This window comes from Penicillium roqueforti (assembly GCF_015533775.1).
Source record: "Penicillium roqueforti strain LCP96 04111 chromosome Unknown scaffold_01, whole genome shotgun sequence".
NCBI classification, from domain to species: domain Eukaryota; kingdom Fungi; phylum Ascomycota; class Eurotiomycetes; order Eurotiales; family Aspergillaceae; genus Penicillium; species Penicillium roqueforti.
The window spans coordinates 1427579-1441639 of record NW_024067565.1 but is presented as its reverse complement, the minus strand read 5'-3'; the positions used below and the strand labels follow the sequence as shown (position 1 = coordinate 1441639).

The following is a 14061-nucleotide window of genomic DNA, read 5'->3' as shown; positions in this document are numbered from 1 at the left end:
AGCCGAGTATAAGAAATGCACCATTGTATACAGACAAGGTAAGAACTCGCATTTTCTCGCTTCCCGCCTTATTTCAAGCGAACAAAGGCACAAATAGCCTATTACCCTCACAATATTCGTCAATTCCAGGGAAAATACAAACGATTTCGACGATGGTCGCAGTTCTGGTATAGACCGATCTCGCCTCTGATTGGGCTAGCGTCACCACTAAAATTTTAGTAACCCGTCCACTTCCATGCCGCAGCCGACTTCCCCTCTACCAACTTTTCCACTGTGGGTTTGCAGATATTGAACCTCACTCAACTACTTCACTCAAAATTTGATTCTTGGTCTTTTCACCAGGTATCTCTGATCGTTTGACCTTTTCTTCTTTCTCACCCTACTCTCCGAGAAGCGCGCACAAATCCCGGCGCGTTTCCCTCAACTTAAAACCGCAATCATGGGTTCGTTCCAGACCTTCCATGTCCTCCAGGACATCCGTCCCCCGAAAATATTCATGGGCGATTGCTAACATGATGAATTACTAGCTCCCAAAAATAAAGCCCAGAAGATGTCTATGAGCACCTTCTTGGCCGATGAAAGTGCGTATGCTGGAAAATTTGGATGATTGAGGTGATTACTGACGGCTAATAGGCCTTGGCTCTTGGGCTGATGAGATGGAGGATATGCCCCTTCCTTGTAAGTTCCAGATTTCCCCACTATGGAAACGGCGAAATTGTACTAACAAAATTTATAGCCAGTATGTAGTGTGCACCTAACATGCTTATCGTTGATCGAAACCCTTGCTTACACTATGGACAGCCCAGCCATTGACTTCCACCTTCAACCGTCGCCCCGCGGGTGATTTGGGATACGGCTCCGCCTCCGGCTCTGGCGGCTTTGGTATGATTCCCCGCGCCAGACACACAGACCATGTTCTGACAGATTGAATGATTAGAGCGCGAGCGTGGAGGATATGCCGTCCGGGAGCCTCTTGATCTCCCCACACAGCCCCCCTACACTTGCCACGTTGGCAACCTTTCCTTCGATTCAACTGACGCCGATATCTCCGAGTTTTTCTCTGCATGTGGCGTGACGAACGTTCGTCTCGTGGAAGACAAGTTGACAAAGGCCCCTAAGGGTTTCGGATATGTCGAGTTCGAGACCGTCGAGGGTCTGCAGAAGGCTCTGGATCTCTCTGGCTCGTCTTTCCAGGGACGTTCCATCCGTACCAGTGTTGCGGAGCCTCGTAAGTACCGAAGGTTGGTGTTTTGTAATGATTTCGACTGACAGATTATCTAGCCAAGGAATCTCGCCTGGAGGGCAAGGATCTTGACTGGTCCCGACGTGGTCCCCTCCCCGACCTTCCCCAGCGACGTGCGCCTGAGCGCTCCAGCTTCGGACGTGGTATGGATGCCGGCTCCGATGCGGGTAGCGACCGCGGTGGCCGCCGCAGCAACTTTGAGTCCGACGGAAAGCCCCGTGACTTCAACAACTGGGAGCGCAAGGGACCCCTTTCGCCCTCTGCCGGTGGCCCGCCCCGCGAGGGTGGCCGAGAGCACAGCAACGACGGACCTGGTTCCAGCTTCCGGAGAACCGAGGCCGCATGGGGTGAGGGACGTTCCCAGGACGAGGGCTCGCGCCCTCCCCGCCCCGAGCACGTTCGCCCCGAGCCCACACCTACTGCTGCCGATATGGACAACCAGTGGCGCGCCAGAATGCGCCCCGACGAAACCCCCAAAGAGCCTATCACCCCCGCCTCCCCCTCTGCTACGCCTGCCGCTCCTGCTGCCCCTGCTAGCCGCCCCAAGTTGAACCTGACGAAGCGCACCATCTCAGATAACCCCGCCCCCACTCCTACCTCAGCCAGCAGCGACTCTAAGGCTAGCCCCTTCGGTGCCGCTCGCCCCATTGACACCGCTACCCGTGAGCGCCAGGTGGAGGAGAGACGCCAGCTTGCCCTCCGCCAAAAGCAGGAAGCTGCCGATAAGGCTAAGGCTGAGAAGGCCGAAAAGTTTGCTGAGAAGCAAAAGCAGGCTAAGGAGGCAGCCCCTGCCGTGGAGCACAACGGCAAGGATGCCATTGAGACCCCCAAGGGAGGTGGCAACTTTGAGATCCTCCAACGGGCCGGTGAGGATGGCGAAGAGGTGGCCACCGAAAAGGAGACCGAGGAGACGCCTGCCGCTCCTGTCGAAGCCAAGAAGGCGTCTGCTAACGGCTGGAGAGCCCCGGCCCCTGAGGCTGGTGCTGCTCCTGCTGCTGGCGGTGACGACGAGGGATGGAGCACGGTCAGTGTTAACAAGCGCAACAACCGCCGTGGACAGACTGGTCGAGGATTCGCATAAACGTATCGATACCCCGAAGCAACGACCGATTTGCCCTGAGCCTTGGATTTACCGGAACGCCAGGTGGGTTAATTCTGGACGAGGTTCATTCCGGTCTTGGTGCGCTGCTCGGTCTAGTTACCTTGAGCGGTGCATCGGGATAGGTTTGTCACTCATAATTACCACCTGCTTCCGCCATTTCTCAGTGCCGGACGTAGATTGCTTTTTCTGATTGAGCTTTATTCTCCTTTCCACTTCGTCTCTTTTGCCCTTTGGTTTCATGATCTCTTCTCCTTTTTCGTGGGCTAGATTTTCCGATATACATCTAGTCCTCGCTTTGATGATCTGGCAATCCGAAAAGTTTCATTTTATGTCTTGTTCGCTATCTAGCTATTATTCCCATGCGTGACTCAAAGTGATCTGCCCATGACCATTACAGCCGATGCGAAACGAATACTACATGTTCCATTTTATTTTTTTTTCCCTTGCCCTGTTTTCTTGTTCTCTCAACTTTCTCCTCTCTTCCGTTTGATTGACCACGGGTGGTCCTGTTTCTTTCTCGTTCCTGTCTGCCATTGGGACCTACGGGGAAGTCGGAGTGTTGACACTCTTCTTCTTTCTCCGTTCTCGGCCATGTGAATAAGACGACTCTGCGAGAATAGTCATTATGAGCACCCCTCTCATGAGCACAACGTTGACGAAATCAATTCCTGTTCCTGCTCTTCTTTCTGTGACTGCTAATTCAATTCTTTGGGGTCTTTGCATGGCAGAGTTGTCTCGATGGTCCTTGCTCCATTTCTGCGTACTAACCTTTTTGAATTGAATTTCCGCTTAGCATAGAATGAAATGTTCACCGAAAGTTGTTTTTGTAGAATTCTTTAGGCTATAAATACATATCTACGATACTTCGAGAAGAACAGACCTTTTCCACGATGCTTATACTGAGACTCTATGTCTCTTATGTCTAATTTTAGCAGTAATAGCATGGAAAATAGATTTCCACTTGGACTATTGGACGCAAGGGTATAAATAGGATCCACTAGTCTCGAACAGTTTGAAGAACGTGGCATATTAATACAACGACCGAGGGTGTGAGATGTCACTATAGTATATAGTGAACTGTGTCTGTTTTCGAAATAGTGTGAATACAGTTGAATATAGTTGGACTATAGTTGAGTCTCCAGTCAAATTCATTCATTCTAACATCTTATGAGATCATCCAGGAACCAAGGAGATGCGATTGGCCAAGAAATGGAGTGGCCGGCATGGATTTAATTGAAACCCCTTCGAAGGGCCAGGGATTCGTATGATTTTCAGCCTTTTAAATTCTTTTTCCTTTTCCCTTTCTATCACTTGGGTTCTTCTTAAACCCCGTCAACCCACCGTTGCAACCCTAGTACGCCTAGTTCAAAACATTAAACCCTGTCAATCCCGGGGTAAAACCCATACCATGTCAACAACATCCGTCACCACGCTTGTCATACCGGCCATGAAGGGTGTCGTTATATCAGAAAATAAATGTCCCATGTGTTGGGGTGAAGGCTTTCCCCAAGATGGTTCTGGCGCCCACGATAGAATCCAGGAGTTGGAGGGGCAAGTGCATACGTTGACAGCGCGCGCTTTGGCTGCAGGTAAGCCTGTGAAGGATCTCTACAGACTACATACACACAAGTGTAGCATGAATGCGATCCCGCGTCTACAGAGAAGACAATACTTTCCCCCCCTTCCCCTTCTTCCAATCCAACCCTTAAAAACAAGAATCCCCGCTAACCCGATCGCAAACAGCCTCCAAACTTAGCGAGTACGAAGACGAACTCCGCCGTCTCCGCGCCTCCCAGCCCCAAGGAGCCTACCACACCCCGCGCAGCAGCTCTTCACTGGGAAGACCCCCCTCCCGAGCCGACCATTCATCACCACAGCGCCCAACATCCTCAGAATCTCAATCCCAACGACAAACATACCACAGCCGCCTCACAAACCTAGCCTCCTTCCTCCCCTACCGACGTGGCAGCGCAACCCCCGCACCAGCAGCATCCAGCGGCCCCCTCCCAAGTACCCCGACCGCGCTGGGAACACCACTCCTACACATGTCCCCCGCGAACAGCGAGCACACCTCCGAGCTGCAGGATGCGCTTGCGCGCGAGCAGAAACTGCGCGAGGCTGCCGAGTCGCAACTCTCGCTGGCGAGTACCGAGCTAGAGGAGTTGACGGTGCAGCTTTTCAGTCAGGCAAATGAGATGGTCGCAGAGGAGCGCAAGGCTCGCGCGAAGCTTGAGGAGAGGGTTGCTGTGCTGGAAAAGAGGGATGTGGAGAAGCGCGGTCGGTTGGAGAGGTTGGAGAATGCTGTGGCGCGCGTGGAGCGATTGAGGGCATTGGTTAATCAATGACGGGTTTCAACATTGGAACATTGGAACGTTGGAAGGTTTTGAGTTGATGTGTTGGATTTTTTTGTCTTCTTATGACCGGTACGATTGGATTATTCGACGATGGACATGATTTGGCGTCTATTTGGTCGCATTTGGGGATTTGGATCCCCTTTGATATTGGGCGCAACCGGGGTTATGGAGTGTACAGTTCATATTGACTTTTTGTCTGGTTATGAATGTGTTTTTTTTAATTTGACTTGAATTGTAACTTGATATATCAGACGGTATACATGCATGTCACCTATGATGTACTACTTAAATAGGTAATGCAGCCGACCAAATGACGTGCGTCAAGGTTGGACCTTCCCGCAGTTTAAAGTGTTGTTCCCCACTGTTGGACTTCCTTTAATAGCACCGAAGTACTGCAACGAAACATCTTTCTTCTCGATTCTATCACACTTATTACTATTAATCATGTCTATCGGCGTGGCAATCATTGGCAGTGGTACATATTTTTGTATACTCTACGTTGTTTGTATTGGCTAACATTCAGCAGGTCTCTTTGCGAAAGAGCAGCATCTAGTATGACAAACTCTCCAATGATCCCATATTCTATGTAATATACTGAACTAACTAATAAACAGCCCGCCGTCCAAGCTGTCTCAAATTTCCAACTCAAGGCTATCTATTCTCGAACCTTGAAGTCAGCCCAGGACCTCGCTAGCGGCACGTCTGAAGTCGATCTCTACTCCGAAGACTCAGGCTCCGGCAAGTCCTACACCGATCTACTGGCTCGTTCAGATATCGGCGCTGTGATTATTGCGTACGGGATCACCCCGATTTCTCTAGATTCAACTCAAACAGAGTAAAACACTAACTCTCAATTCCGACAGGCTTCCCATCCTGGTTCAGCCGGAGTTTATTCGGAAAGCACTGCTCGCCGGTAAGCATGTCTTGTCCGAGAAGCCTATCGCTAAGGATGTCGCCACTGCCCAAGAACTTTTGAACTGGTACAAGAGTAATATCGACACCAGTAAGGTCTTCTGGGCCGTCGCTGAGAACTTCCGTTATATCACAAAGTTCCTCTTCGCAGCAGAGCAAGTTCAAAAACTGGGCAAAATCCAGAATTTCCGCGTCAACGTTCACAGCCTGATGGACAAAGAGAACAAGTACTTCCGTACGTCCAGTCCCAGTGAACTACATGAATGGTCTTATAGCGACTGACTATATTGAACTAGACACCGCCTGGCGCAAGACCCCTGAATACCAGGGTGGATTCCTTTTGGACGGTGGTGTGCACATGACTGCTGCGCTGCGCCTGATTCTAGGCCCCACGGAGCGTCTTAGCATTCTGTCGGCGCAGTCGCAGCTGCAAAAACCATTCCTGCCACCCGTTGATACAGTGGATGCCGTCGCGAAGACTAAATCTGGTGCTACGGGTGTTATCTCTTTGTCGTGGGGATCGTCATTTAATGATCAGATTTTCGAGTTTGCTTGCGAGAAAGGTGTCGTCACCTTGAACTTCGATGATGTGACAGTTAATGGCGAGAAGCACCATGTGGAGTTTGATGGCAGGGGTGTTTTGCCAGAGGTTGCTGCGTTTGCAGACTCAATTGTGAATGGAAAACCCGACAGCAGACAGTCTCCCGAGGAAGCATTGGCGGATCTTGAGATCTTGGAGCAGATGTTGCGGAGTGGCGAGAAAGATGGCGAGAAGGTTCAGTTGCATTTGCAGTGATAGTTACATACTGGAGAAATCAGTCCAGAATATGACATATAAATGAACAATATAGAATCCCCAAGATGAACGTGCAGCATAATGAGAGACCCATGTATACCTAGAACATCCCCAGATATCGCCCAAAGAGGAATAGTAGGGCTAGGGCTGGACCAGCCCTAGGCTGACATAAGTGGTCTGCTTTCGCTTAGTTCGCCCAAAGCGCACTAGTGTGGGTCTCCCACTCTGCTGCGGGAGAACCTGAGAGAGAAGTTTTCGAGATTGAACTCCGAACCCGACAACTCTCGAACGCCCGGCGAGACCCAACAATACCGACAAGGTCAGTCACCAAATGCGCATGATATTCGATTCAGTCACTAATTTTGATTCCAGATGGTCGCCGCTAAGCAGCACATCCCTATCGTGAAGAAGCGTATGTTCCCGATCACCTGTTCCATTCCTTTTCGTACCCATGCCCTGGATACCATCGCCCTTCGATCGTCAACAAAATGAAACAAGCAAGCTCAGCAAGATGCACCAAACGAAGAGCATTGGAGGATCACTGGGAAAAAATCAACATTTGTCTTGGATCGAAGGGCGACATTATCCGCAGAGTCGTGGAGGCTGAAAAGAGCACGGATTTCTCACATTCACAATCGGAGGACTGACATCGACCGCAATTAGGCACGAACCGCTTCAACCGTCACCAGTCTGACCGGTTCATGCGCGTTGGCGCCTCGTGGCGCAAGCCCAAGGGTATTGATAACTGCGTCCGTCGCCGTTTCAAGGGCCAGATGGCCATGCCCTCCATCGGTTTCGGTTCCAACAAGAAGACCCGCCACATGATGCCCTCCGGCCACAAGGCTTTCCTCGTCCACAACACCAAGGACGTTGAGCTCCTCCTCATGCACAACCGCACCTTCGCTGCTGAGTACGTCCTGCGCCTGTTGGAGCGACTAAGTCGTGTTATATGAGTCATACGCTAACAATTTCTACAGGATCGGCCACGCCGTTTCTTCCCGCAAGCGTGTCGAGATTATTGAGAAGGCCAAGGCTCTCGGTGTTAAGGTCACTAACCCCAAGGGCCGTGTCACCACCGAGGCATAAATGGAATAAACCCAGTTTGTTTCCTTTTCATTGGGATTGGTGCACGAGGTCGGGGTTTTTGTATGGCGATACTACTTCTCTGGCGATAACGAAATTTAAGGATTGTGCATGGCATGTCCGGCTCGGGCCTTGTCATAGTGCCGGGCGCTGTGAAGCGAGAGAATTGTTCTCTGAAATGACAACAAAAATTGCAAAAATCCTTTTTGGTTCCAAGATATTTAAAGGTGTCTCAGATTCTAATCTGGCCTTGTACATGTAGTTGTACATACTCTAGTGTACCAGTATAGCGCATGGGTGTACCAGGCAAATCGTAACCCTGAAACAAGTGGTCTTAAACTTCCCTTGACCTTTACTCCCACCCTCTCTAACATATTAACATAATGTGAAACTCCATTCCCTATTATCGATCAATATCACATCAATACCTCACGTTTCAGATCATCGGACCCACCCCATGTGGTGACGTACGTAACACGGACAAAGAAGCCCTAGATATCCGAGAGGACATTGAAGCACGACATAACCCAGGAGGATAGAGCCAGGACAGGACAGGATCAGCATACCTGACATCCTTTATCCGGGTCAAGGTCTCACACTAATTAACTAACCCTCATGAATAATGGTGCCATAATAGCCCTGGTTTGGATGTCACTGATGTACATAGACCTTGAACTTGAATCAGCCCCACGCGCCCATCACTTAAGAACTCAAGGCCCCTCCTGAAGATCCCATCGACTTTTATATTTTATATTTCGGTCTTCATCTGGATATGGAGACCAATAGATCTTTCCATATTCACTGAAGCCGCTTTCTCCGATTCTCTTCCTCCCCACCTCTAGAGTTTTCAATCTCTGAACATGCCTTCTCTCCCGCCCCGATATGGTCGCTGGGTACTTATCCTGGGCCCGGTGGTTCTCATCCTCTTGATACTCCAATTTATCCACGCCGATTTCGGCTCAAAGACCACGCAGGACGTGGTCGGATCCGTCTCCGGGCTAACGATTGATACATACAACGAGACCGACTCAAAAACTGAAACCCACCATGTACCATCATCCTGCCCGACAGACACGGGAATGGACTCAGTGCTGGTAGTGGTAAAAACGGGCATCACGGAAGCGCAAAACAAAGTCCCTGTACACTTAAGAACGACTCTCCGCTGCGTGCCGCACAAGATAATCGTCTCAGACTTCGAAGAAGACATAGCCGGTACACGCACCCACGACGTCTTCCTCAACGTCTCCGACACCCTCAAACAAAGCAACCAAGACTTCGCTATATACAACCGCGCCCGCACAGGCGGACACACAGCCCTAACCTCCCAAGACCATACGAAAGTCGCCAACGGCCCAGCTGGGATGATGGACAACCCAGGCTGGAAGCTGGATAAGTGGAAATTCCTCCCGATGATCCACACCGCGCTGCGCGCGAAGCCAGACGCCAAGTGGTTCGTCTTCCTCGAAGCAGACACGTACCCGATCTGGCCGAACCTGCTCGCGTGGCTGGCGCATTTCAACCCCGAAGACAAGCTGTATCTGGGGAATCAGATGCAGATTGGGTCGACTTTGTTTGCGCATGGTGGGTCGGGGTTTGTGCTGTCTCATGCGGCTATTCATACCGTGGCGGATTTCCATAAAATGAGTGTTGATGCGTGGGATGCGATCACGAACCAGGAATGGGCGGGCGATTGTGTGCTTGGGAGGGCGCTTGCTGCTGCGGGTATTAGGCTTACTTGGTCTTGGCCGCATGTGACTACTCAGTCGGTTTGGGAGCAGGATATGTTGCATGAGGCTTATGCGAAGATACCTTGGTGTTTTGCGCCTTTTACTTTCCACCATATGACGCCGGCGGATGTGGATCGGTTTTGGGAATTCGAGCAGCAGTGGTTTGCGACTGTGAGTTGCTTTCTTTTCCCTTTTTTGGCGGTATATCCATCTCCCTGGAATATGTTACTGACAAAAAGCCCAGTCAAACTCAAGCGTTCTTACATACAGCGACATCTTCCGCAACCTCATCCGCCCAACCCTCGCAGACCACCTAGACAACTGGGATAACTTTGCGAGCAAAGGCGACGACAAAGAAGATTACAAGGGACCCAAGACGCCGACTTCTTTCGCTTCCTGTGCGGACTACTGCGCTGCAGATCCAGAATGCATCCAGTACCGCCTGACAGCTGACTCGCGCTGCACAACGTCCAATGCGGTGCTGCGTGGGAAGCCCCAGCCAGGCACGCAGTCAGGGACGATGCTATGGCGGGTTGATGCTGCGTTGGAGCGGATGGAGCAGTGTGAGAATGTGGCGTGGGTGACCAGCTAGAGTTTGGGATTTTGGGTTGTTGCGTCTGTCTATTGTTGGGATACATTATCAGGCGTTTGGCGTAGTTATGTTTTGGGCTGGTTGGGTTTTGCATCAAGGTTGAAAAATAGCAATATTCGTAGCGTTGGCTGGGAAGCGAAACTGGTAAAGAATTATACATGAACTGGTTGTTTATTGGGAAGTGGATGGTGTGCTGTATAGGTTCTTAGGGCTTGCTGGGCTAGTCTGTGTACAGTAGTTTTAATCAGCTATCTCTCCCGGATAAGATATCGGCAAAAGAAGAAATTTGATTGGATACTTAAATTAGCCCATTAAGTGCTGCTTTCGATGACTCGGAGCAGGCCATTCCCGAAGTGGTGAGACCAGGAGATGAGACCAGGCCGGAATATAAAAGTCATCGCCGCAAAGGTCAGGCCACAGACGGGCCGATAGCCATCCGAGCCCCACCAAACTGGATAATACGCATTTGCCCGCCTCTGTTTGGCTGCCTGGAACCTTCCTGTATGTGGTATACCAATTTAACAGGATTGGGATTTAATAGTAGGGAATATACGGAGTACTGTACACTATATAGCACATAGTGCTCTTCCCAGATCCTTTCTTTTTTCACTCCCCTCTTCACGAAATAGTCTTCTCCTTCTCTCAGCCTCTGCTTCTTCTCTCTTATTCAAGACCTGCTAGGAACCACAATGTATGTCTCCTTCCCCCCCTGGGTGGTTGAATTATACTCTTTTGTGGGATTTGTCGCATATTGACCCTTTTTCTCCTAGGAATTCTACCGTGCTGCCCCCCGGCACCTATTGGGGCCAGTATCAGGATATCACCAAATTCAATACCCATCTGAGCGTGGCAGAGAGATTGTGGGTCGCATGGTATGCGTGGATGCAGAATGATGTCCTGGCCACTGGCATCATGTCCTTCCTCATCCACGAGTTGGTCTACTTCGGCCGCTCTCTTCCGTGGGTCTTCATCGATAGCTTGGGTTTCTTCAAGAGATACAAGATTCAAAGTGTAAGTGGCAAGCCTAACACATGGCACTAGCCGAAATCAACCCGATTCCAGCTGCCATGGAAACTAACATTCTGCTTCAGAGCAAAGTGCCTTCACTACGCGAGCAATGGGACTGCGCCAGGTTTGTGCTTCTGAGCCACTTCACCGTCGAACTTCCTCAAATCTGGTACGTTCCTGCCCTCGACGGAGTGGTATTCTACCGGACGTTTGCCTCTCGGGCCCGATGGATTACTAACGGCTCTTCTAGGCTTTTCCACCCAATGGCCCAGTTCTGCGGTCTATCAACATCGATTCCTTTTCCGTCTCCCTGGACTATGGCATATCAGATTGCAATCTTTTTCGTCATGGAGGACACTTGGCACTATTTTATGCACCGAGCTCTTCATTGGGGTCCACTCTACAAGGCGATTCACAAAGTTCACCATCAGTATTCCGCACCATTTGGTTTGGCTGCCGAATATGCTTCTCCTATTGAAGTGATGATTCTCGGCTTCGGGACTGTCAGCTGCCCGATCCTCTGGTGTGCTTTCACCGGTGACCTACATATTCTCACTATGTATATCTGGATTGTGTTGCGCCTGTTCCAGGCTATCGATGCCCACAGTGGCTATGACTTTCCTTACAGTCTTCACCATTTCTTGCCTTTCTGGGCTGGTGCTGATCATCACGACCTCCACCATGAGAAATTCATTGGGAACTACGCAAGCAGCTTCCGCTGGTGGGACTACCTCCTTGACACCGAATACACTCCGGATGCCCTGAAGCGCCGAAGAGAGAAAAAGGCGAAGGCGAAGAAGACACAATGATCCGAGCGTTAGCAGTGACGGTCTGCCTATCTTCTCTTCAATTTGGGCGTTGGCTCTGTCTGGAGCTTTTTACCTGATAGATGATAGCCTTTTGTATGGTATCGTTCAAGGGTTGATTTACCATGACTAGACTTATCTATCCTTGAAATTAATTGGTTTTCTAAACATCGCTAAACTTATGCCGTAGCCGAGAGATGGCAAAGATGAAGCGGCCTGTCTCGATTAACATACGATTTGTGGCTCTGTGATGAGAACTGACTCTTCGAACAATTTTCGAAGAACGTCCATGGCGCGATTATGAGTGCTATATCCGATAGTCCAACTATCGATGTTTGATAACTTCTTGCCTTGCTCAGCTATTCATAGAGCAATATCTTCAAACTAAAAATATCAATCTTGCAACTTTGGCCGAGCGGTTAAGGCGCTAGACTCAAGAGACTTACCTCTTTCACTGATTTAAGTGAGCATTCTAGTCACGAAAGTGGCGTGGGTTCGATTCCCACAGGTTGCATATCTTTTTTTACTTTTCCACCTTATCATCGATATGATTGGCTGTCGCATACTTAAATTTCTGGGGCAGACAATAAATGCTCTGTGGAATGTGATATTATTTGTTCATGTGGGGCGACTTGTTGAATCTTAACTTTTCTTATAATTTTTTTGGAATCTCGAATCTTTCCAGGTCTCTTCAATTCTCCGTCTGGCACCTCTGTCGCCCATCTGGCTCACTCACCTCGTATCACGGCCTATTTGCTACGGCAAGGCAAGCTCAAGTTGCCCACCATGGCCCTCACGACGGTCGATCAAGTACCCCCCTCCAAACCGGTTGAAAAGACTCCCGACGTGCTCGTGACCCCTTGCGATCCATGGCCTGCGCCTTACTATTTGGACGGTGGTTTCCGTCGTGTCACACCGTACCATTACACTTATAATACCAACTGCAAGGAGCGATGGCGGGGTCGCCAGCTGGTCGAGATCTTCACTTCCGAGTTTCGCGACCGGAAGCCAGAATACTATGTACGTGAATGCGTCGAGATGTGGATCTTCAGGTAGAAGAATCGCAAACTGACAATTACCAGAGGAAAGCCCTGGAGGATGGCCTTGTGCAGGTGAACGGTGTGACAGCCCGCCCCGAAACGACACTTAAGAACGGCCAGGTCATCTCACACACCCTCCACCGCCACGAACCGCCCGTTACTAGCCTTCCTGTCGGAATCATTCATGAGGATGATGACCTCTTGGTCATTGATAAGCCTGCTGGCGTACCGGTGCACGCCGCGGGTCGATACCACTTCAACACCGTCATCGAAATCCTGCGATCCGAGCGCAGCTCCGAATGGTTACCTCGTCCATGCAACCGACTTGACCGATTGACGTCTGGAATTATGTTCATTGGAAAGCATGCCAAGGGCGCCGAGAAAATGGCCACCGCGCTCAAGGCCCGGTCCGTGCAGAAAGAGTATGTCGCGCGCGTGAAGGGCAAGTTCCCAGACGGCGTGGTTGTCTGCGACCAGCCAATCATGCAGGTGAGCCCGAAGCTGGGTCTCAACCGTGTGCGCGCCACCGGTAAAGAAGCGACAACCAAGTTCCGTCGCTTGGCTTACTACCCTCCCGAGGCAGCAAAGGAGACCGAATCGTCTAGCGACGAGCAGCGTCCCGCTACTCCAGTCCCGGCATTCGCCAATGAGTCCGAGGGCTACAGTATCGTGCACTGTTTCCCGCTGACAGGCCGTACTCACCAAATCCGTGTCCACCTCCAGTTCTTAGGCCATCCGATCACCAACGACCCTATCTACTCCAACCGCCGTGTGTTCGGGCCTGAGCTTGGCAAAGCCGAGGTGACCGCAGAGCGCGATGAAGAGATCGTCGCGCGGTTATCTCTCATGGGTAAGACGGAAATCCCCGACACGGTCTCGTACCGCACACACCTGACCGCGGCGCCGAATGTCCCGCCGGGCACCGACCCGGTGCTTGTCAACGAGATCATGCACCGCGAGCAGGTGGCCGCAGCTGAGGACTATGAAAAGCGCAAGGGCGAGCGTCTGTCCGGAAATCTCTGTGAAGTCTGTGGCACTGAGCTGTACTCGGACCCGGGCCCTCATGAGCTGGGTATCTTCTTGCATGCTGTTGCGTATGCCGACCGCGATGGTGATTGGGCTTACCGCAGCCCTATGCCTCGCTGGGGCTTGCCTCCTGCGGGCATGGACGGTCCCCGCGAGTGTCCGGACTGGGTTCCTGCTGCTGAAGGCGAGGAAGTTGTCATTGGAAATGGGACTATCCCGGCTGGTTTGGGTGATGATGACTTTGCCGCAGACTCAAAGACTGGCTCTGTGCTTTTGGAAGGCGTTGGTCTGGTTAATCTCTCCGAGGCCGCAGGAATGAACGTGTCTCTCGGCGAAGCCACGGAGGCTGCTGCGGCTACGAACTAATGATCT

At 51.0% G+C, this 14061-nt stretch overlaps 7 protein-coding genes across 7 annotated transcripts; all 7 read left to right on the top strand.

Moving 5' to 3' along the window:
- Positions 1-439: 439 nt before the first annotated feature.
- On the top strand, positions 440-2324 carry LCP9604111_969 (translation initiation factor 4B; the record flags this gene model as incomplete). The annotated part of the gene is made up of 6 exons (XM_039073416.1): positions 440-443; positions 528-581; positions 634-678; positions 802-882; positions 938-1228; positions 1282-2324. 6 exons carry the CDS (start codon positions 440-442, stop codon positions 2322-2324), a joined length of 1518 nt encoding a protein of 505 aa, XP_038933517.1.
- A 1429-nt stretch (positions 2325-3753) lies between these two features.
- LCP9604111_968 (uncharacterized protein) lies at positions 3754-4690 on the top strand (the record flags this gene model as incomplete). The annotated part of the gene is made up of 2 exons (XM_039073405.1): positions 3754-3934; positions 4089-4690. The coding sequence occupies 2 exons, from the start codon at positions 3754-3756 to the stop codon at positions 4688-4690; spliced, it is 783 nt and encodes a 260-aa protein (XP_038933516.1).
- Positions 4691-5143: 453 nt separating this feature from the next.
- LCP9604111_967 (Gfo/Idh/MocA family protein) lies at positions 5144-6407 on the top strand (the record flags this gene model as incomplete). Its single annotated transcript, XM_039073394.1, has 5 exons — positions 5144-5174; positions 5226-5251; positions 5314-5492; positions 5563-5846; positions 5908-6407. 5 exons carry the CDS (start codon positions 5144-5146, stop codon positions 6405-6407), a joined length of 1020 nt encoding a protein of 339 aa, XP_038933515.1.
- A 65-nt stretch (positions 6408-6472) lies between these two features.
- On the top strand, positions 6473-7493 carry LCP9604111_966 (60S ribosomal eL32 domain-containing protein; the record flags this gene model as incomplete). Its single annotated transcript, XM_039073383.1, has 5 exons — positions 6473-6501; positions 6708-6726; positions 6780-6819; positions 7071-7317; positions 7385-7493. 5 exons carry the CDS (start codon positions 6473-6475, stop codon positions 7491-7493), a joined length of 444 nt encoding a protein of 147 aa, XP_038933514.1.
- Positions 7494-8350: 857 nt separating this feature from the next.
- LCP9604111_965 (uncharacterized protein) lies at positions 8351-9809 on the top strand (the record flags this gene model as incomplete). Its single annotated transcript, XM_039073372.1, has 2 exons — positions 8351-9388; positions 9462-9809. The coding sequence occupies 2 exons, from the start codon at positions 8351-8353 to the stop codon at positions 9807-9809; spliced, it is 1386 nt and encodes a 461-aa protein (XP_038933513.1).
- Positions 9810-10312: 503 nt separating this feature from the next.
- Positions 10313-11626, top strand: LCP9604111_964 (sterol desaturase family protein; the record flags this gene model as incomplete). Its single annotated transcript, XM_039073361.1, has 5 exons — positions 10313-10317; positions 10456-10500; positions 10580-10820; positions 10901-10986; positions 11068-11626. The coding sequence occupies 5 exons, from the start codon at positions 10313-10315 to the stop codon at positions 11624-11626; spliced, it is 936 nt and encodes a 311-aa protein (XP_038933512.1).
- Positions 11627-12409: 783 nt separating this feature from the next.
- On the top strand, positions 12410-14055 carry LCP9604111_963 (pseudouridine synthase family protein; the record flags this gene model as incomplete). The annotated part of the gene is made up of 2 exons (XM_039073350.1): positions 12410-12643; positions 12706-14055. 2 exons carry the CDS (start codon positions 12410-12412, stop codon positions 14053-14055), a joined length of 1584 nt encoding a protein of 527 aa, XP_038933511.1.
- Between the last annotated feature and the right edge of the window lie 6 nt (positions 14056-14061).